Source organism: Hemibagrus wyckioides, linkage group LG06 (genome assembly GCF_019097595.1).
Source record: "Hemibagrus wyckioides isolate EC202008001 linkage group LG06, SWU_Hwy_1.0, whole genome shotgun sequence".
Taxonomy (NCBI): Eukaryota; Metazoa; Chordata; class Actinopteri; order Siluriformes; family Bagridae; genus Hemibagrus; species Hemibagrus wyckioides.
The window spans coordinates 37,631,855-37,652,425 of NC_080715.1; the positions used below are offsets into that span (position 1 = coordinate 37,631,855).

Genomic DNA, 20,571 nt, shown 5'->3' on the forward strand with positions numbered 1-20,571 from the left:
CACGCATCCACACTTGCAGACCTTCGCTACAGAAGGCATGCGTGCATTTCTTTTTTTTTTCTGTGTGAGCCAGCCAAACATGTGACAAACACCAACCAGCTTTGAAGTCCGGCAGGCTTGTGGGATGGCAAGTCATCTCTGAGAAAGATTTAAAAAGGCTGCGCTAGGAGTCAGTGCTGTTCCTCCGGCTCTTTGATCATTAAAAATAATATATATATTTTCTACATTCCGTTCATTCTTTAGAGCGTACAGCCGAGGCGAAAGCCCTGAATGCAAGCATGTGCCAAGACCTTCTCTTTAGTCACGTAAGCAGTGCTTCAATATAGGAGATCCATATGTTTGCACACACACACACACACACACACAAAACATGAATGTTCTCGAGTGAGGTCTGTGCCTGGTCACATCTGGTCATTCACTTCTGCATGAGGCAGCATTCCTTTGACTACTTGAACTCCCCACACACACACACACACACACCCACACACAAATATCTAATCACATGACTCACTATTGCTTGGCGTAACTGAATATTAGTAAAATTAATCTATTTTTGCAATTACACTTACTTTTTAGTTTTGTGATGTAACAGCACTGTGAAATAAAAAAAATGAATTCTGAGGCTAATAAATAAATAAATAAATAAATAAATAAGGCACTTAAATGGACTTCTTCCAATGGAAGTCTAGAAGCTTTTTTTTTTTTTTTTTTAAATAAAAAAATCAGTCAGTGACACTGATGATTGCTTTGATAGCTGGGAGTGTAGAGAGTTTTATGGAAAGTCTAAAATATTATGATTTTTTTTAAAGTAGCTTCCCAGACAGGAATTCAAGCAGGAATTTCAACAAGATTTAGCAAAACCCATATAATAAATGCAGCAGTTTCAGTAAATGAGTCAAAGGGAGACGGTGTGATTTCTTACCCAGTCCTGTAACGGTGACGCTGACTTTGGTCTGGATTTTCCCAAACTGGTTTTGAGCTTCGCACACGTAAGTGGTGCCGTCATCAACCCAAAGGTCTAAAAATAAATAAGTAAAGCAGTAAGCAAGCTGCAGCTTTAATAATACGAGTTATTTATTGTAGGGGTATGCTATAAACCTAGATGATAACACTACAAATCTAAATATTTACGTAAATTTGAATTACTAGAATTTGCTAATGATAAGAAGGTTCTGGTTTGGTTAGATAATGTCAGAGGAAGATATTCACTAGTTATCTGCAGTTCTCCGTCCCGCTTTTGAGTGATGGAGCTGTGGCCATGGCGACGGGAGAAAAGGCCGATGTTGTCCTCTCGTCTCCAGGTGATGCGCGGCTCGGGGTGACCCTGGGCGTGGCACGACAGTGTGATGTTAGAGCCGATGTCCGCGGCTATGTTGGAGGGCTGCCTGGTGAACTGAGGAGCAGCTAGGGAGAGAGACAGAGTGAGAGAGAGAGAGAGAGATTTCAGTTTCAGATAGTGATACACATTCAAAACATTCAAATTTTGATGGCTAATGGCATAACTCATCTCATACACACACACACACACACACTACAGCTCAGATGTTTGCTCACAGCCCACATCCAGTCTGATCTTGGCCTGCGCTGTGCCTGCCAGGTTCACCGCCACGCAGATGTAATCTCCAGCATCAGCCGCTTCGATCTGTCGAATGCTCAAAGCTCCGGCTGGATCCGTACTCACAAACACCGACACCTTCACCTGCTTGTCACCTGTGTGTGTTATAGAACAGCATGAAGCTCAAACGGTTCTTAACAGATATCGCTGTGTGAACGCAGGTTAAGGAGGCATCTCCTCACCTTTGTACCACAGGATCTCAGGCTGTGGAATTCCTGTCACGCTACACTCCATGACAGCGGTCTGTCCCAATCCGACCAGCAGCCTGCTCTTCGCTACCGTCACCTGGGGAGACTCTTGAGATTCGGGAAGAGGAGCCGAGTTAATCGTGAGGAAAACAATGGAAACAAATCAAGCAGCTATTTGAGTGCACATGAGGTTTCATCTGTTATAATAAAGAAATTATGTGGAGGGAGATTCTAACTTCTAACCTGACTGCAACTTAGCCATGCCCACTTTTGTTTTATTTTGTTTTTGAGACTTTCGGTGCTTTTCACTGAATCCCAAACATGCTCTGGGTTTAATTTCTGGGACTTTCCATGTAGTCAAACACATGTCTAGGGTTTAATCCTGAGCTCAGATTACTGTATTTTCCTCCTACTCTTTAAACATGTAATTGAACTGGCTGCTAGTAGTGAAAGTGATTGAAGGAGAATCTCTCCTTTGGATACACACTTCTGTCATTAGTATTACTTCTAGGACAGACTTTGACTCCACTACATCCCAACCGTAATTAATGAATTACTGTAAAAGAATAAATTCCTGTTGATTAACACTGAAATATCTGGAAGATATTCAAAAATCATCAGGAAGTTAAACATGACCCTGCATGGCCCTCAGATGTTACTGACCGATGTAGCTGAGCAGGGCGGTCTTTGAATCTGTCCCTGCTACGTTGCTGGCCAGACAGCCATATACCCCAGCGTCCTTCTGCTCGGCGTTCCTGATGACCAGCGTACCGTCCGGGATCATCCTGTGCCTGAGACAAGAACATCATCAATGTACCATCAAAGCAGGGAAACTTTGAGAGTGTTTAATAAAGAGGAATACCAGCTGACTGCTTACCTACTGGAGCCGGTGATGAACATGTCGTTGTGTGTCCACACCACCGTAGGACTCGGATATCCTTTAGCCATGCACCTGAGGCGCACCTCGTCTCCCGTGCTGAAGGTCTGGTTCTGTGGGTTCACCGTCACGACCGGCCGAGCTGGTGATAGACGCAAGCGTAACTGGATTTGAGTTATTTACACACCAAACATTAAACACATGTACAACAGCACATCCATCATCTGAGCTGCTTTCTATTCTCCCTGGATGGCGTAAGCAGGAGTATTGATTCCAGACCCTCGCGATTTGGTTTCACAAGGATTTCGCTTCCAACTTCAGAGGCTCTGACATCGGCTTTCTTATAGCCAGTGAGTGATTTATTAACTCTGCTTCTCTGAAACTATTTGCCTTAGAAGGCTGTCATATAAACAGATTCAGATCAAATGTCTGTGAAAATGTGGAAGGATGCATCAGACAAGATCCTGGCTGATGTGATGGATGATGCTTTCCAACTCTTCTCCAAATCCTGTGACTGATTTTCACGGCAAACACTTCATCGTGATTAAAAAGGCTCTAAAAAGGACTAGAAACTAGGGCATAGGATTTAAAAGCGCAAGAAAACAAACAAGTGAATTATTGCAATATAGTTTTCTCCATAAACTGCACTGATTTGAACTTATTAAAGACTGACACGGTAATCTGAAAAGTCGTGGAGTATCAGCTCCATCTTCTGCTCTCGCTGGTGTTCTTTTTGATAATCAGTTAGCTATCACTGACCTATTAGTTCTGTGAGAGCTCTTGGTTGCTGTTGCAGACAGGACCTTATGTACATTTACATAATTTACTGTCCAGTGTCACCCAAATGAGGATGAGGTTCCCTTCTAAGCCTGGTTCCTCTCAAGGTTTCTTCCTCAAATCATCTCAGGGAGTTTTTCCTCACCACCTTCGCCTCAGGCTTGCTCATTAGGGATAAAATAGTAACTTAACTTTATCATTTTTTTCCCCTATGTTTCAAAACTTCTGTAAAGCTACTTTGAGACAATGTCCATTGTTAAAAATGCTATAGAAATAAATTGAATTGAAAATCTCCCTAAACCCTGCATCCATCCTTCTCCTCACTCTTCCTGTGAGCTCGATCCTCTCTCCCTAGCTGTTGAGCAGCAGTGTTTGGTCTGATGGTCGGATGTGTCATGCGTTTGCTGTCGAGAGGCTGTTCTGTGCCTGGCTATAAAGCTGTAATTATCCCGAGTCTTAGTCACTAAAGCGCGCTCTAATAGACTCGGCTTCCCTTGGGCACATGTTTAACTGCTCGGGTGGGTAGAACCTCCTCCCGCTCTAACTTCACCTCCTCGAGCGGCCTCGGGCGAGCTTACAGATTTACACACCATCCTTAGACGTGAGCCTCAGACAGGATTTCTGATATTAACAGATCTGATAGTGGGCTAGACAGAGTTTAAGAAAATAAATAGACAGAATAAATAGACTGCTGCCTTTAGATGATTCTGGATGGTGAGAAAATCCCAGGGACAAGTAAATCAGAATAGACACCAGAGTAACGTGTGTGTGTGTGTGTGTGTAGATGTGTAAGTGATGAACTGTAAAGAAGTCTGGCCAGTTGTCTCTGACCTGTCCGGGCCTCACTATGTCAGCAGTTGCACTTCAAAGAGGTCATAATGACTAGGACAACACAGGGGTCCCAACAGGTGGTTATTACGCATTACACACACACACACACACACACACACACACACACACACACACAGAGTGTATGACAGCTGTTTGAAAGACTAAGACTGACAGAGTGGAGAGACGCTACACTTGGGGAACTTGAAGTTGGACAAAAAGTTGGACCAAGACAAAGGGAAGAAACATCAACAACAAAAAAAAAAAAGAAAGAAAAAGGAAAATGAAAAAACTTTACGGTAAAATGACGTACTGTTCATGTAACAGATGTGAGAAATTATAAGGTGTGAATGTCATTAGCGTTGCTCTTCAAACACTTGCTTCACGAAAAAAAGAAGCTCTGAGGTGATATAATGCCGCAGGACAAGATCCTAATGTGGGGGAGATGATAACCTCGGAGCCGAGCCCAAGCGACGTGGCCGGAAAATGGCTCGTTTTTTTGTTGTTGTTTTTTTTGTAAATTAACATTGGTATAAATGTTAGCCAAATCTAAAATGTACGCCGATCCATTGCATTCCACTCAAAACATTCTCCATTTGCTGTGACAGAAAGCGAAAGAAAAATTCGAGAGGAGACAAGAGATTCCTAATCTGATTTAGAAAAAGGGGGCGGGGCTTCCATGTTATTAGTTAATAATCAGCTCAAAACAGCTACTTTTCCTGTACTTCTGAGTCTTATAGCAATGATATTCACGATTCCTGGACGAAATGTATAAATGTTGCAGCAACATTAACCATATAATGAAGAAATATGAGAAATATGAAATTTTAACAGCACAATATTTTCATTTGTGCACCACATTTTAAATAAAGTGCTGCCCTTGAACATCTGTTAAGAATAAATTTACAACCTCGACAAGAACAGGAAATGAAATCGTTCTGCGGTTGGGCGGATGACTCATTTAATTTGAAGTTTCTCGATTTGGCTTCACATCCAGGACTCGCGGACATCGAGGACTCGTGATCCGGTCAAGCTGTAAGTCATTTTCACATGTCTCGGCTGTTCAGGAATCGAGAGTTGAGTGCAGCATAAATCTTACAGTGTCTTAAACGTCGGTGAGGAAATTCGAGCAGCATGCACACGCCTGTGGATACCAGAACGGCAGTAAACTGAAGACGTGATTCAGGAAAGAAATGTGTCTGGACGTTTATGACTTGATAAAAGTATCAGTTTGTACAAAGTGAAGGAAGGCTGCCTGGTGGACACACTTACACTGCACGCTGAGGTGGACTCGAGACGTAGACACTCCTCCCTCGTTGGCAGCGATGCAGCTGTACCAGCCGGCGTCGTCCGTTGTTACGCGCTGGATCTCCAGCGAGAGGTTGGAGGTGAGATGAGAACGTGCCCCCAGGCGGACATCCGCGCCGCCACGCTGCCAGGTCAGATTAAAGCGCACGGTGCTGGTCACCACACAGGTCAGTAACGTGGTGGACCCCGGCGCCGCTGTCACATTGAATGGCACTGTGATGTCTGGTGGAGGCTCTACAAACACACACCATACACAGTCACATGAGCAGTCCAACATTTTAGCGTGTGAAGCTTTCCTAGGCCTTCACAAACCTAAGTCTGATCTATGAGGAAAAAGGGAACTGTGAGGGATTAGTGGATTAAGTGAGAAGGGATTATTTTACAGAGACACATCAGTATGCAGCGAAGGAGGATGAGTTCATCACTTATAACCACAAGTGGCCTAATACACTTTTGATATTTCTCTGTCTCTCTTTTTCTGCCTCCATCCCCCTCTCTCTCTCTGTCTCTCTCTTTCTCTGTCCATCCTTCTCTCTGCCTTTTTTTCTCTGTTCATCCTTCTCACAGTCCCTCTTTTTCTGTCTTCAACTTTCTCTCTCTCTCTCTCTCTCTCTCCCACTTCTATTTCAGTAGAAAGAAAAACACAGAAGGAATGTCAGGTTCTGGTTGTCAGTTTCAAAGTGTTTGGTTAAAGCAGGGATAATGAAGGAAAATAAACACAATTCATCTGAAGGATGTAGAATCATTTAAAATCATCCAAGTTTTTAAACCTGCTTTATTCTCCCTAAGTGATCGAGAAATACCTTTTTGTATACAGAAGTCAAAAGAATGTAATAAACCTGCAGGAAAGAAAATGGCTTCTAATAAAATGATTGGATTTATTAAACATTCTTTCTCTCTCTCCTTCTCTTTCTAGGAACTCTTAGTCTTAATCCTAGTCCCTGGTAATCTCCAGTTTCATTACACTAACATATCCCAAGACAACTGACAGCACTAAAGCTCTTTTAAATGCAGTAATAGTGTTAAGAGACAATGTGTATATGTTTATTATATGTTTGTAGGTCTATTGTTATGAATAGGTCTAATAATATAATAGTGTGTGTCGAGAGCTGTGAGCTGAGCAGCGCAGCGTGCGCAGTAGCCCTCATGTCCACTTTGTTCAGTGTTTTCATGTGTTTGTTTTGTTTACATTGCCACGTGGGTTTCATTATGGTTCACGTCCTGCCCTCTGTATTGTCCCTGATTGTTGTCCTCATCCTGATTGATCTCACCGGTGTTGTGTGTCTATTTAAACCCTTGGTAATCTCTGTGCGGCATTTCCCTTGTCTAGTCTGTTCATCAGTCTCTCGACCTTTGCTTGGCCATTGGGATTTAGATTATTAAACAATAATTATTAATAATAATATTATTAAAGACTCTTCCACCCGCATTTGTAGCCGTCTTCATGAATCCTTTCACAGCAGCTATCGTATTTAACTATATTCTATTTTTTCCATATTCCGTTTTATTGTCTCTATCGTCCATTGCTGCACTGTGGGATGAGCAGCTAAGAAAAAGAAGTTTTATTACTTGACATCACATGTATGTAATATGTCTGTGACCTTGAACCTTCTTTTATGTTCACGGCATCCTACAAAGACAAACAAGCTTCCCCGTATATTCATAGCGACTTTAAGAGAGCGCAATCAGTCACGCTGAGCTAAAACTCAGGCAAGACGTTTCTTGCTGAACACGTGTGTGCGAACGAACGTTAACAAATTGGCAGCTTACCGCACATCTAATTACATCTGGGGAATGCTGAGCTCTGCTCGGGTTTGGTTTTACAGTTGAATGGTCATGGATTGATTGTTATGTTTTAAAGAACTTCATTGCCACCTTTTACTTTGATTTGAACTCCTTCTTCTTCTTTTGCTTGTTGCGGCTCGATGCTTCAGCCTTTGATGGTTGAAGGTTCTTATTTACATGCTTGAGACTTTCTTACAAATGTTTAACTTGCACCGCTTTCGCACATGAGATACATCTCAAGTTCAGAGTTCAATTTAATTGGACCAGAGTTTGACTCCCTGGGGTGATGCTTTCATGCTTAACCCAAACACTCCAGCATAAATTGGCACATTTCCATAAACGTACAAGTCTGAGAACCTCCTAGATTTCATGTTAGAACTAGAATGAATTTCCTGGTTACATATCATACACATGCATGCCTTGTGAGACCAAATATAACTTTCATCCTCACTTTTCTCCCAGTTTCTATTTATATTCTCACCAGAAACGTCCAGAAAGGTCCGGGCTCGCCCGGTTCCTGCGCTGCTGATGGCGATGCAGTCGTAAAAGCCTTCATCCTTCAGAGACACCTTCGCAATCTCCCATGACGCATTAGTTGACTCGCTGTTGCAGTGACATAAGGGTTAAAGCGTTAAATGTATCATTTAGAGCCAAATATAAAATGTAAATATTTATTAGTATGAGAATGAAGCACCTGAAGATCTGGTCCACACTCAGGTGCTCGCCTCCTCGGCTGAAGCGCAGTGTGAAGGGGATCAGACTGTCCACCTGACACGTGACTTCACCCTTTTGCAGGTAGTAACCTGGCGTAGTGGACGGCATGCTCACTTTCGGCGCGCCTGGAGGCAAAAAAAAACAAAACAAAATGTTTTCTGTGTTTCTTTTTTGTTGTTTATCTCCAAAAATCACACAGAGCACTACGACGAGCACCATCTCTTTGGTTAACACGGACCTGGGATGATGCTGGAGAACAAGACGCTGGAGACTCTCTGAAAGAGGAAGCCGTCGCGGTCGTAGCCATTCACTCGTAGAAAGAAGGCTTCGTTAGGTGGCATGAAGTCTGTGATGTTCCAGATACCGTAGGGCTTGCGTTCAGGATAATAGCGGATAGGTAACGTCTTTATCACGCTGCCGGTGATGCTGAGGAGCTCCAGCTGATCAGCTCGTGCGGGAGGAGACAGGCCGGTTGTGTTTAACAGGATGAAGGTGGGGACGCCTGTGTGTGTGTGTATGTGTGTGTTTGTGCGTGTGTGTGTGTGTGAGAGAGAGAAAGAAAGTAAGAAAGAGACACACAGTAGTATGTAATGCTCCATAGCTCTATATACCACAATCAGCAGTAGACTGGCTGTGTCTCAAAGCTATTTAGCTCCCTAGGTAGTGAATCAGTATATCAGTATAACTCAAGAGTCTGGACACTGGTCAGAACACATCGGAAAAACACTGATGACATGATTTTGGATGATATTTTACTTTACTTGTCACCAGTATAAAAACCCAAACATATGAAATATTTCAATTTTATCTTTCAGAAATTTGATCGCTTAATCGCTTAGTCGTACGTTTTTATGTCATCAAGCAGGATCCTGGTGGATTTGTAAAAAAAAAAATCATTAAACCCTTAAAAGTAATACAGAAATCATTTGACAGCCACAACAATGATACCAAGCTAATCTCATCTGTAGATGAATTTGGCTAAGTCCGCCATTTGTTCAGAACATACAACATCATTTTTTCAGGAAACATTATGAGCATTGATGCTCCTGTTTTTTGCGCTGAATTGTGTGATTTTATTTATTTATTTTGCACTGGAAGGATTTTCCGAATCAACTGAGGGATCAGCCCTTAAAATGGCTGACTCCTTGATCAGTGCCCTGACTACTGAACTAGGGAGTGAATTGAGACATTGAATTCATTTATTAGTTATTGTAGGGTTTTTTTTTTAAATGAATGTGCTTTATCTTATTAAATATATTGTTGAACACTATATAGTATATATGGGAATTAATAGATATTAGAAAAAGAAGTAAGAGTGAGTGACTCAGGTTTAACCTTGTACAGGTCTACTGGAGGTCATTTTGAAGTCCAGCGTGTGCTTCCTGGAAAATCCGGCTCGGAAGTCGATGGTGCTTAGACCTGTGATACGGACGGAGTGTCGACCCTCGCTGACCGTCTGGGGGGAAAAAAAAGGAGTCAAATGGAGGCTTTTAACTTTCAACTGTAAAGAGATGTGGAAACATCATTGGGGTTCAGTTAATCAAGACAAATTACACTATTACTGACAAAACAATCATATTAAATCGTATTAAAATATAGAAAATGTCGCTGTGATGCTTTTTGTACATATCTAATCAACACAGGAAATTATTTAATCTTACCACAGCTCACAGAGACTGAAGATATCAGTAGAGAAAATAAAAATTCACAGATTTAGCCAATAAATGTGTCTTTGATCATTTTCTCCAGTTACTATTTCAGGATGCCTCAAGGCTGATTTGGGCCGAATATTAAACACAGAGGTTTGAGAAAGGTTCCCGGAGCTCCTGAGTGGCCTTTTTGTGGAAAGATAGTACAACTAACATAATATAATAAAAAGAAATAAAAATAAAACGTAAGGCTGCGTCTCAATCGGCTCTCTAGCTCCCTAGGTAGTGAATCAGTACCAGGACACTGGTTCACTTCACATCGGGACGCTGATGAATCGATTCCTGATAATATTCTACTTTCCTAATCAGTGCAAAAAAAACAAACAAATATCAAATATATGCCACATAAATTTGTCATATTAATCAAAGTTGGCTGAAACTAGCTTCATTGAAATTATATGATAATGGCCATGTTTTGGAGAAGTCTTTGTGCTCTCCATTAAATTGAAGTACCTCCAGTTTAGAGCCAAATCCAAGCAGCTCATGGACAAGGTCTGGTACTGTATCTTTCTGTAAGTTTGGTATTATCTCTCTCTCTCTCTCTCTCTCTCTCTCTCTCTCTCTCTGTGACCGTATTCGCATCGAGAGCTTTCAGATCTTTGTTTTCAGCCCCACCATGCACATGCACTATGGCAACTGTTCCTAAGGGCTGTTTGCATACTTCTGAAATTACAACCTTCCTAAGCTATTATCATGGGGCCATAAAAAAATGGCATATGAAGCCAAGAAGTAGTCATCGCTCAGGTCAGTGGTCTTACGAGGTTACTCCCGAGGGTGAAGAACAGGAGAAAACAGGAGAGAGAATTAAAAAAAAAAGAAGAAGAACGCGAAAGCAAAAAAAGATGTACGGTCGTTCAGTAGCTACAGACCAAGGGCACCTAATGAACAGAAACAAAAACTTCTTTATCCTATCACTGAGCTGAAAAGAAGACTAAACCTGACCAATAATCTGATCCTTTCTTCCTTAATCAGGAAGTTATACTGACTTCTGTTGAATGTTTAAGAGTTTGACTGATTACACAACAGCCAATAGCGTTCGAGACACCTAAACAAATCTGATAGCAGCTTAGCCAGCTAGCTAAAGTTTATCATTTAATTCAGTTGTAGCATAAAGTGTCACTAAGTACAAAATGTATTCATGCGAAATTCTGCACATTACTGCTCAGATCTCAGAAGAAACTATAGACTTTTAAAGTACTGACCTATGATAAAAAAAAAATGTCTCGGTTACACTTTTTCCTCCTGTTTTTATAGTGTTCATGTTGATGACTGAATATCTATGTCATATTACTCAGTGGTGGTTAATATAAAGCTCATATGAAAATAGACACTCAGGATTTGCAGAGTTTTATAAGTATTGTCTGTTTTTAAGCTAGCTAACTCACAGCTATATATTCATACAAAAGTTCCCAAAAAAAAAAAAAAATGGCTCGATTTGTTTCACATAAATGTTTGTATCTTCAAAGTAAATGCTGATATCGAACCCAGACATGCTCCTGGTGCTTGTTCATTTAAAAAGCAGCTCAAATTTCATGTTCTACTGCTAAAATTCTGTGTGCGGTTATGCAACAGAGGGAAAAACACACGTCTAAGTGTGTGCTTGGTCAAGCTGATTCTTCAAAGCACCATGGTATCAAGTTGTCTGTGTCACAGTGCAACCAATCACCAAAAATTTCACATCCCATGCTTATGTTACCTAGACAACGACCGAGATTTAGCGTCTCAGTTAAAAACGGAGCAATATGGAAGCAAGATAAGTCACGAACGTACAGAGCACACCAATAAAAGCAAAAAAATAAATAAAATAATAAATTTTAAAATGTTATATGGCTTTTTGAAAATGAGATCACCATAACCCTGACTAGCACTGTTTGTCAAGAAACAGAACCCTTTTTCAGCCCACGAGGGAAACGGAGGCAGCGCAAATCTGAGTATCCAAGGAGGGAGAAAAACAAAGGAGGAGGAAAAAAAATAAACATATGAAGTCATGGGAGAAGAGAGAGAGAGAGAGAGAGAGAGAGGGAGAAAATGTCAAGGGAGTGAACCGACACCGGGACAAAGTTTACAGGCTCAGTGACTGATGCTTAATACCCTGAAGTTCAGTAACCAGGCTGAGTGTGTGTGGAAATGAAAAAAATATATATATTAATAGCAGTGTGCACCAGAACACGCTCCAAAAACAGCGAAATCACTCGATTCTGCATTTTGTCCAAACATGAGCCGAGGATAACGAACCCTCTGTTACTGTAAGTCAATCGATGTCCTGCACATGCCCTCGCTCCTCCGTGAGCTCGTCTCTCGCTTTCACAAGAGTGTGCTCGCTATTAACAATCTGGATCATATACTGATAGAGCCAGTGCAATTCATGACTTCTCAATATTCGCTCATCTTGCTCCTGGATGTTACTCATGCACAGTGATTTATTTCGATCACTTCTATTTATGGCATAGTATTTTTTTTTTATTTTTACACTAGATTCTTGATTTTCATTGATGTGATTCTTCTTACTTGTGCTGCTGTGTATCTCAACTCATTTCCTCTCACCTCATCTCTTTTCATTTCGTCTCATTTTATTTCACCTCTTCTCATCTCATATCCTCTCATTTCACTTCATCTTGCTTCATTTCATTTCCTCTCACCTCCTCTCATTTCACCTCCTCTCCTCTCATCTCCTCACTTCATTTCATTTCTTCTAACCTCCTCTCATTTAACCTCCTCTACTCTCATTTCATCTCACTTCATCTCATCTCATCTCCTCTCATCTCTGCTCATCTTACCTCCTCTCACCTCTTCTCCTCGCATTTCATCTCACTTCATTTCAACTCACCTCCCCTCCTCTCATTTCATCTCACTTCATTTCATCTCACCTCCCCTCCTCTCATTTCATCTCACTTCATTTCATCTCACCTCCCCTCCTCTCATTTCATCTCACCTCTCCTCTCATCTCCTCTCATTTCAACTCACTTCCTCTCATCTCATCTCACCTCCTCGCCTCTCATTTCATTTCACTTCATTTCATCTCACCTCCCCTCCTCTCATTTCATCTCACCTCTCCTCTCATTTCAACTCACTTCCTCTCATCTCATCTCACCTCCTCGCCTCTCATTTCATTTCACTTCATTTCATCTCACCTCCCCTCCTCTCATTTCATCTCACCTCTCCTCTCATCTCATCTCCTCTCATTTCAACTCACTTCCTCTCATCTCATCTCACCTCCTCGCCTCTCATTTCATTTCACTTCATTTCATCTCACCTCCCCTCCTCTCATTTCATCTCACCTCTCCTCTCATCTCATCTCCTCTCATTTCAACTCACTTCCTCTCATCTCATCTCACCTCCTCACCTCTCATTTCATTTCACTTCATTTCATCTCACCTCCCCTCCTCTCATTTCATCTCACCTCTCCTCTCATCTCCTCTCATTTCAACTCACTTCCTCTCATCTCATCTCACCTCCTCGCCTCTCATTTCATTTCACTTCATTTCACCTCACCTCCTCACACCTCTTCTCATCTCATCTTCTTCCATCCCATTTCTTCTCACTTCATTTCACCTCATCTCACCTTCTATCTCATTTTATATCTTCTCACCTCACCTCCTCTTATTTCATTTCACCTCAACTCCTCTCATCTCACCTCTCATTTTAACTCAGCTCATTTCATCTCACTTCGTTTCACTTCATTTTATGTCACCTCTTCTCATCTCACTTCCTCTCCTTTCGTCTCCTCACCTCTCATCTCACACTAAGTTGCTTTATTCTGTGTTTTACATGAGGCCATGGTTCAATGCTCACCTTTATGGACCACATGCCCGGCTCTGGATCTTTGAGGTTGAGAATCTTGGCCGAGTTTGGGATGTGGAGCAACTCTGTCAGTCCGTCTTTATTCCCAATCAGTTTCCCTGTGAAGAAAAACGTCACAATTTTCTCCAGTCAAACTGAACTCAGTGTCATTAGTGTGTAAATAAATGTCCATAGAGACATTGTTTGCATCAACTAACTAAGAAAAATAACTCAAATCTGTAATAAAAACAAATTTAATGATAGATTCGTTTAGCCGGCCTTGGTTATGAAGCTCTGTGAGTCAATTCCATGTGATTCCATTTCCAGAAAATGATTCACTTCAAACAAACACGCAAAACAGAATGAATTTAACATGTCAGTGTTTCAGTGAGACTGACACATTTTATGGGAATTTGATGGATCGGAATCCGTGGAATATCGTTACTCTGTGTGACTGATTTGAAAATAAATAAATAAATTAACTTGGCAGACTTTTTTTTCCTAATCTGATGCAAAACAACAGACAAAATTGTCTCGCTCCCACACTCTGTACCTACCCTGAGGGTTGCGTATCTCGATGTTTGGGGCCGGACCGCTCAGGGCGACTGTGACCTCCTTCAGACTGGGGTCAAACGGGATCCTCCAGGTGTTACTGACTGGACTGTAGTGGTCAGTGGACAGCAGGTGGACTTTAGAGGACTGCACTGCCTCCTCCACCCATTTAAGTACCTTTCCAAAACACAACCATCAAGAAATGAGTGATATGGTAATGTTTGGGTATGATAATAGATAAGCAGGTTATGATACAGACCGCCAATTTGCATGATCGTTATGTGTATTTATTTATTTTTTTTGGACAAACAGATGCACATCTGGTTTGAACATCGAGTCTTGACAAGCGCTAAGAGTTTTACCAGAGTCGCATTACAAGACAGATTTAAAAACATCCACAACACACAAATCTGGAAGTGCTTGGAACAGCGCTGATTGAAAGTTAAGCGCAAGGAACAGCTGGATACGAGTCTGTTGTTGTTGTTGTTAGCAGCAGCAAAGACCATTTAGTATCATTTGGCTTTCGAGAGTCAGACACTCTGGGGAGTTTCGTGCAAGACCAGAGGTACGCTGGTCTACAGTAACCGCTCTGTACAACTAAGCTTAGCTGAAAAGCAGCTCAGAACAACATGGTGAGGGGGGAGGGGCTACAAGAGAAGGAGACTACACTGGGTTTATAATGTGTGTGTTTGTGTGTTGTGTAGAGTTGTAATGAGTTGCTTATTTGCATTACTGTATCCTGCAGCAGACTGGACATTCTCTACTGGAACTCTTATTAGCACTGGTGTGTTTAAGGTTGCATCTCATTGGTTCTTACTGCACATGCTCAGTAAGGTTTAGTCTCTCTCTCTCTCTCTCTCTCTCTCGCTCTCGCTCTCTCTTACACAGACACACACAGACACACGCACAGGCACGGTCTTGTGTATCTTGGGGACAAGTAGGTGAAAAACACAGGTGAAGACAGACAGAAAAAAAATCATGACAGAAAGAAAGAAAGAAAGAAAGAAAGAAAGAAAGAAAGAAAGAAAGAAAGAATGGATAGATGGCTGGATGGACTCACACATGGTCTTGTGTGTCTTAGACAAGTAGGTGAAAGACACACAGGTGAAAACAAACAGAGAAAAGACATGACTGAAAAAAAGACAGAAAAAGAAAGAAAGAAAGAAAGAAAGAAAGAAAGAAAGAAAGAAAGAAAGAAAGAAAGAAAGAAAGAAAGAAAGAAAGAAAGAAAGAAAGAAAACAGACAGACGGTATGAAGGAATGAAAGACAGCCAGTGTGAAAGAAAGGAAGAAAGAAAGAAAGAAACAAACAAAGAAAGCATGGATGAACAGATAAACAGATAGAGAGATGGATGGATGAAAGAAATGTCCTGACCTCATTGACCTGTTTCTTGTCCAGATGGAACACCTGTCCTGAGCTGGTGGAGGCAATTTCTTCATAAACCTTGTAACCGATGTGTGATCTGTCATCACAGTCACCAGTCAACACAAACACCACCTGTACACACACACACACACACACACATTAGAGAAGCCAGAGTAAGCCGCTGCACTGTGTGTGGTTTGTAAGGAGGACGAGACGGCGTCTGTACCTGAGACTGTTTCTGCTGGATGAGCTGCAGCACCTCGTGGGTCAGTTTGTAGTCTTTGGAGCGGGCGTCTGTGAAGACGTAAATGAAGGAACCCGGCAGCGAGATTTCCAGCGCGATCTTGATGGCTCCGATGCTCATCTCTGGACAGTCTCCACCTCCCTGCCGGACCACGGGGGTAAATTATGCACAGTGTGAGAGATTACGGTATGCACAGCTGTTATACAGATGTGAATAATTATCTCTCAGAAAATGAAAGAGTGAAGAAGGACGAACGAGACTCCTGTTTCTGAAAGAAAGCAGTGTGTTTATTTCTTCCTGATCAATCAAATCCACCTCACAGATCCCTGTGTGTGTGTCTCATCTTTCTGTGTTTACTGGGATCTCATCCCATCACTAACTGTACACCTGCAAAACATCTGGAATAAAAAAATCTCCACGCTGACATACACACCTGAACCATTTCTATCGCCTGATCATGTGTATGATGTCTTCTGCTCACGGTACTGAGATGATAAATTATTAATCTTTTTAAAAAAAAATTTGAACCTAATGTCTCCCTTTTGGTTGTGTCCTCGGGAAACACACGCACATCTGCACCGGACGCCAGCCAACACGGCCAACTGAAACGTCTCCATGACCTGAGACAAACGTCTGAGCACCTCAACCAGGAAAAAACCTGCCGTTAAGTCTTCAGTTCATCTTCAGGGTGTCGTCCTGAAGATACCGGGTCGTTTATGTTTACGAGATTCGAAGCACAAACAAATGTGACTGCCTTGTAGTTTGTATCTGATCACATACACAAAAAATATCCTGTTAAGTCACCTGTACATAGAGTTCCTGCAGCTCAGTCTGGAACTTCTTGGGATCGGTGGTTATGGTAACTGGTCCGATTTCTGCAAACAAACAAACAAACAGGAAGTCAGAAAGAGAGAGAGAGAGAGAGAGAAACAAAGAAAAAGAAAGAAAGAAAGAAAGAAAGAAAGAAAGAAAGAAAGAAAGAAAGAAAGAAAGAAAGAAAGAAAGAAAGAAAGAAAGAAAGAAAGAAAGAAAGAAAGAAAGGATGGTTGGATAGACAGATAAACAGATAGACAAATGGATGGATGAAAGAAAGAAAGAAAGAAAGAAAGAAAGAAAGAAAGAAAGAAAGAAAGAAAGAAAGAAAGAAAGAAAGAAAGAAAGAAAGTATAGACTGATGGATATAGACTGATGGATGGATGGATGGATGGACTCACACACAGTTTCATGTGTCTTGGAGAAAAGTAGGTGAACGACACAGGTGAAAACAGACAGAGAAAAGACATGACTGAAAAAGAAAGAAAGAAAGGATAGACTGATGGATGGATGGCTGGATGGACTCACACACAGTTTTGTGTGTCTTGGAGAAAAGTAGGTGAAAGACACACAGGTGAAAACAGACAGAGAAAAGACATGACTGAAAAAGAAAGAAAGAAAGAAAGAAAGAAAGAAAGAAAGAAAGAAAGAAAGAAAGAAAGAAAGAAAGAAAGAAAGAAAGAAAGAAAGGATGGTTGGATAGACAGATAAACAGACAGACAAATGGATGGATGAAACAAAGAAAGAAAGAAGACATGATATGAAAGAAAGAAAGAAAGAAAGAAAGAAAGAAAGAAAGAAAGAAAGAAAGAAAGAAAGAAAGAAAGAAAGAAAGAAAATAAGTATAGACTGATGGATGGATGGATGGATGGATGGATGGACGGACTCACACACAGTTTTGTGTGTCTTGGAGAAAAGTAGGTGAAAGACACACAGGTGAAAACAGACAGAGAAAAGACATGACTGAAAAAGAAAGAAAGAAAGAAAGAAAGAAAGAAAGGATGGTTGGATAGACAGATAAACAGACAGACAAATGGATGGATGAAACAAAGAAAGAAAGAAAGAAAGAAAGAAAGAAAGAAAGAAAGAAAGAAAAAGAAAATAAGTATAGACTGATGGATGGATGGATGGATGGATGGATGGATGGATGGATGGACGGACTCACACACAGTTTTGTGTGTCTTGGAGACAAGTAGGTGAACGACACACAGGTGAAAACAGACAGAGAAAAGACATGACTGAAAAAAAGAAAGGATGGATTGATGGATGAAAGAAAGAAAGAAAGAAATACTTTTCTGTTAGTAGGATTGTATGGCGCTGTGGCACAACAATCTGAGCAGTTTTATTTTTTTATTGCATAATTCAGGCGAGACGTGTCACGTGTCAAGACGTGTCACAACACGCATTCAACCAAATCCCTCTTCCATTCACGTGTGTGGTTTAAAAGAAGAATCAAACGCTCACAGTTTCACCAGTTCACTAATTACTTTTCTCCAATAATGCAAAAAAAAATAAATTTAAAAAATCTGCAAAAAACTCTACAGGAACTGTTTTCATGTTCTCGAATAGAGTACTCATGCCAAATATCTGCGCTGGCCAGCGGTGGTGGATGTCCAGCCTCAAAGTCTGGAACTTGAACGTGTCTGACATCGAAGGCTCTGCTTTCTGGTTTCTCACTGCAGAGAAGCTGAACTAAACGGCTGTGTTCAATTTCGCCATACTCCGGCTATAATGAAGTACTTTGGGCTTCAGTAGAACCAGTTGGGTTTTACCAGAAACACTTTAGAATTAATCTCACGCTAATGGAACCGCAGTCGGAAACAAACACCATCGGACTGTTTGAGGTTCAGCAGATCAACAGGTGAAGCGGTTGATGTTTTTTACAAAAAAGACGCTGAGAGAAAAGATTTGTACTTGAACTCTTCTGCTTAATATAAACTGGGAAAAAAAGAAATGAAGCAAATATCCTTCATCAAAAAATCCTTCCGTGCCAATGGAGATGTTGGATTTCACATCAAAGATCATTGTAGAGTTATTTTGTTGTTCATTTAAACGCATCCATTGGCTCTGTGTGATTACATTTGTTTTTGTTCGTGACGAATGATTTGCTGAATAATATTAAACACCGAACTCATACCTGAGCTGGGAATCGAACCCCTGACCCGAGATTCTCAGCTAAAGGCTACTACTATGTGAAATGATCACACTCATACTACATTATTCAAACTAGTCATTAAATTAAATGAAGCAATTTTTTTGTAGATAACACCAAGGATGCTTTAAATTATTATTTTTTAATTGTTTAATATTTTATTTATTTTATTTTTTTTTTTTAGCTAATTCCATGAGCCCAGTTGTTACATATGTTCTGTTTTCCGTATACTTTTCCTTATACACCGAACAGGTATAACATTATGATCACCTGTCTAATATTGTGTTGGTCCCCCTTTTGCTGCCAAAACAGCCCTGACCCGTCCTGCACTGTGTATTCTGACACCTTTCTATCAGAACCAGCATTAATTTCTTCAGCAATTTGAGAAACAGTAGCTCATCTGTTGGATCGGATCACACGGGCCAGCCTTCACTCCCCACGTGCATCAATGAGCCTTGGCCGCCCATGACCCTGTCACCGGTCCACCACTGTTCCTTCCTTGGACCACTTTTGACAGATACTGACCACTGAAGACCGGGAACACCCCACAAGAGCTGCAGTTTTGGAGATGCTCTGATCCAGTGGTCTAGCCATCACAATTTGGCCCTGTTCAAACTCTCTCAAATCCTTACACTTGTCCATTTTTCCTGCTTCTAACATCAACTTTGAGGACAAAATGTTCATTTGCTGCCTAATATATCCCACCCACTAACAGGTGCCATGATGAGGAGATCATCAGTCTTATTCACTTCACCTGTCAGTGTTCATAATGTTATGGCTGATCGATGTATATTTCCTTATATCAATATAACCAGTAGATTTGTTCATAGATTTCATAGCAAGAGCTTTTTTCAGACTTTTACGAATTAACAGCTGAGCAGCCAATTATTTAACTACATTGGTTTCGTTAAAGGGACACTTTTAAAGGCATTTCTTTTTTTTTAAAAGACTCAAAGATTTTAATATCCATGTATTTCACAGTCATGCTTAATAAAACTTCATTTAAAAAAAGTTCTTGAAAGAAAAAAAAACCTTGCTTGAGAGTCGCTTGACAGATTAAAAGGTTCACTAAAAATAAACTCCAGCGGTAACGAGCGGAAACATTCTTCTTTTTATTTCTCCCTCAATCTAGTTATGCTGTAATATTTTATAGACTTTATAATGGACCCTTTGCACAAGCCATCAGCCATCATTTTCTGTAGCTGTATAAAATGAGGATACACTTAGATATGTTGTGTATCGTAGCATCTTTTTTTTATGAAAGGTTTTATGAATATCTATAAAGGGAGTCCTGCTGCGGCTAACAGGCCCGTGCTTCCAGCAGGAGTCTTGTTAGCAAGGTCCTGTTCTCATCTGCTGTTCTCCCCCACGACGGGAAATACCTTACAGCTCAGGTATGCTCGTCTGTATCTGTTAGCGTGAGCTCATGGTTCTGCAGTTGCTAGCGGATAACCTCAAATTTCTCATTCCGAGGCCAAAACTCGGTAGTTTCCTTTTTTTTTCCTGCGGGTTGCTTTGTTCTTCGTTCTAACGAGCTGTGAAACTTTTCCGAGCTGCTTGTTCCAAGGGCGTTCAGAGCGAGCCGGGGAGACGGATGACTTCATCCCTGCAGCTGTTCCGCTTTTTAAACAAGGCATCGGAGGAAAAGGACTCATGTCTGATGTGTACAACTGCAAAGGAAAAAAAAAATAACTAAAGAGTGCTGGTGATCAAAGGTGCATGAACCTTACGACAGATTTCACCAAGATTCAGAAGAAGCTTTTACTGTCACCACACATACATTACAGCACAGTGGAGTTCTTTTTTTTTTTTTTTTTTGCATATCCCAGTTGAGGAAGTCGGGGTCAGATTGTCCGATCTTAT

At 41.1% G+C, this 20,571-nt stretch overlaps 1 protein-coding gene across 3 annotated transcripts in view; it reads right to left on the bottom strand.

Annotated features, from left to right (window-relative positions):
• hmcn1 (hemicentin 1) overlaps positions 1 to 20,571 on the bottom strand; it is a 93,134-nt gene that overhangs the window by 55,186 nt on the left and 17,377 nt on the right. For all 3 annotated transcript variants that reach the window (XM_058393178.1, XM_058393177.1, XM_058393179.1), the window contains exons 2-17: positions 16,548 to 16,618; positions 15,726 to 15,884; positions 15,509 to 15,631; positions 14,139 to 14,310; positions 13,594 to 13,700; positions 9,428 to 9,548; positions 8,331 to 8,594; positions 8,073 to 8,217; positions 7,860 to 7,981; positions 5,558 to 5,827; positions 2,681 to 2,822; positions 2,467 to 2,594; positions 1,798 to 1,911; positions 1,555 to 1,710; positions 1,210 to 1,404; positions 923 to 1,018 (exon numbers count right to left, since the gene is read on the bottom strand). In XM_058393178.1, the coding sequence (XP_058249161.1) occupies positions 923 to 1,018; positions 1,210 to 1,404; positions 1,555 to 1,710; positions 1,798 to 1,911; positions 2,467 to 2,594; positions 2,681 to 2,822; positions 5,558 to 5,827; positions 7,860 to 7,981; positions 8,073 to 8,217; positions 8,331 to 8,594; positions 9,428 to 9,548; positions 13,594 to 13,700; positions 14,139 to 14,310; positions 15,509 to 15,631; positions 15,726 to 15,884; positions 16,548 to 16,618 (2,385 nt within the window). The remainder of the gene's footprint in view (positions 1 to 922; positions 1,019 to 1,209; positions 1,405 to 1,554; positions 1,711 to 1,797; positions 1,912 to 2,466; positions 2,595 to 2,680; positions 2,823 to 5,557; positions 5,828 to 7,859; positions 7,982 to 8,072; positions 8,218 to 8,330; positions 8,595 to 9,427; positions 9,549 to 13,593; positions 13,701 to 14,138; positions 14,311 to 15,508; positions 15,632 to 15,725; positions 15,885 to 16,547; positions 16,619 to 20,571) is intronic.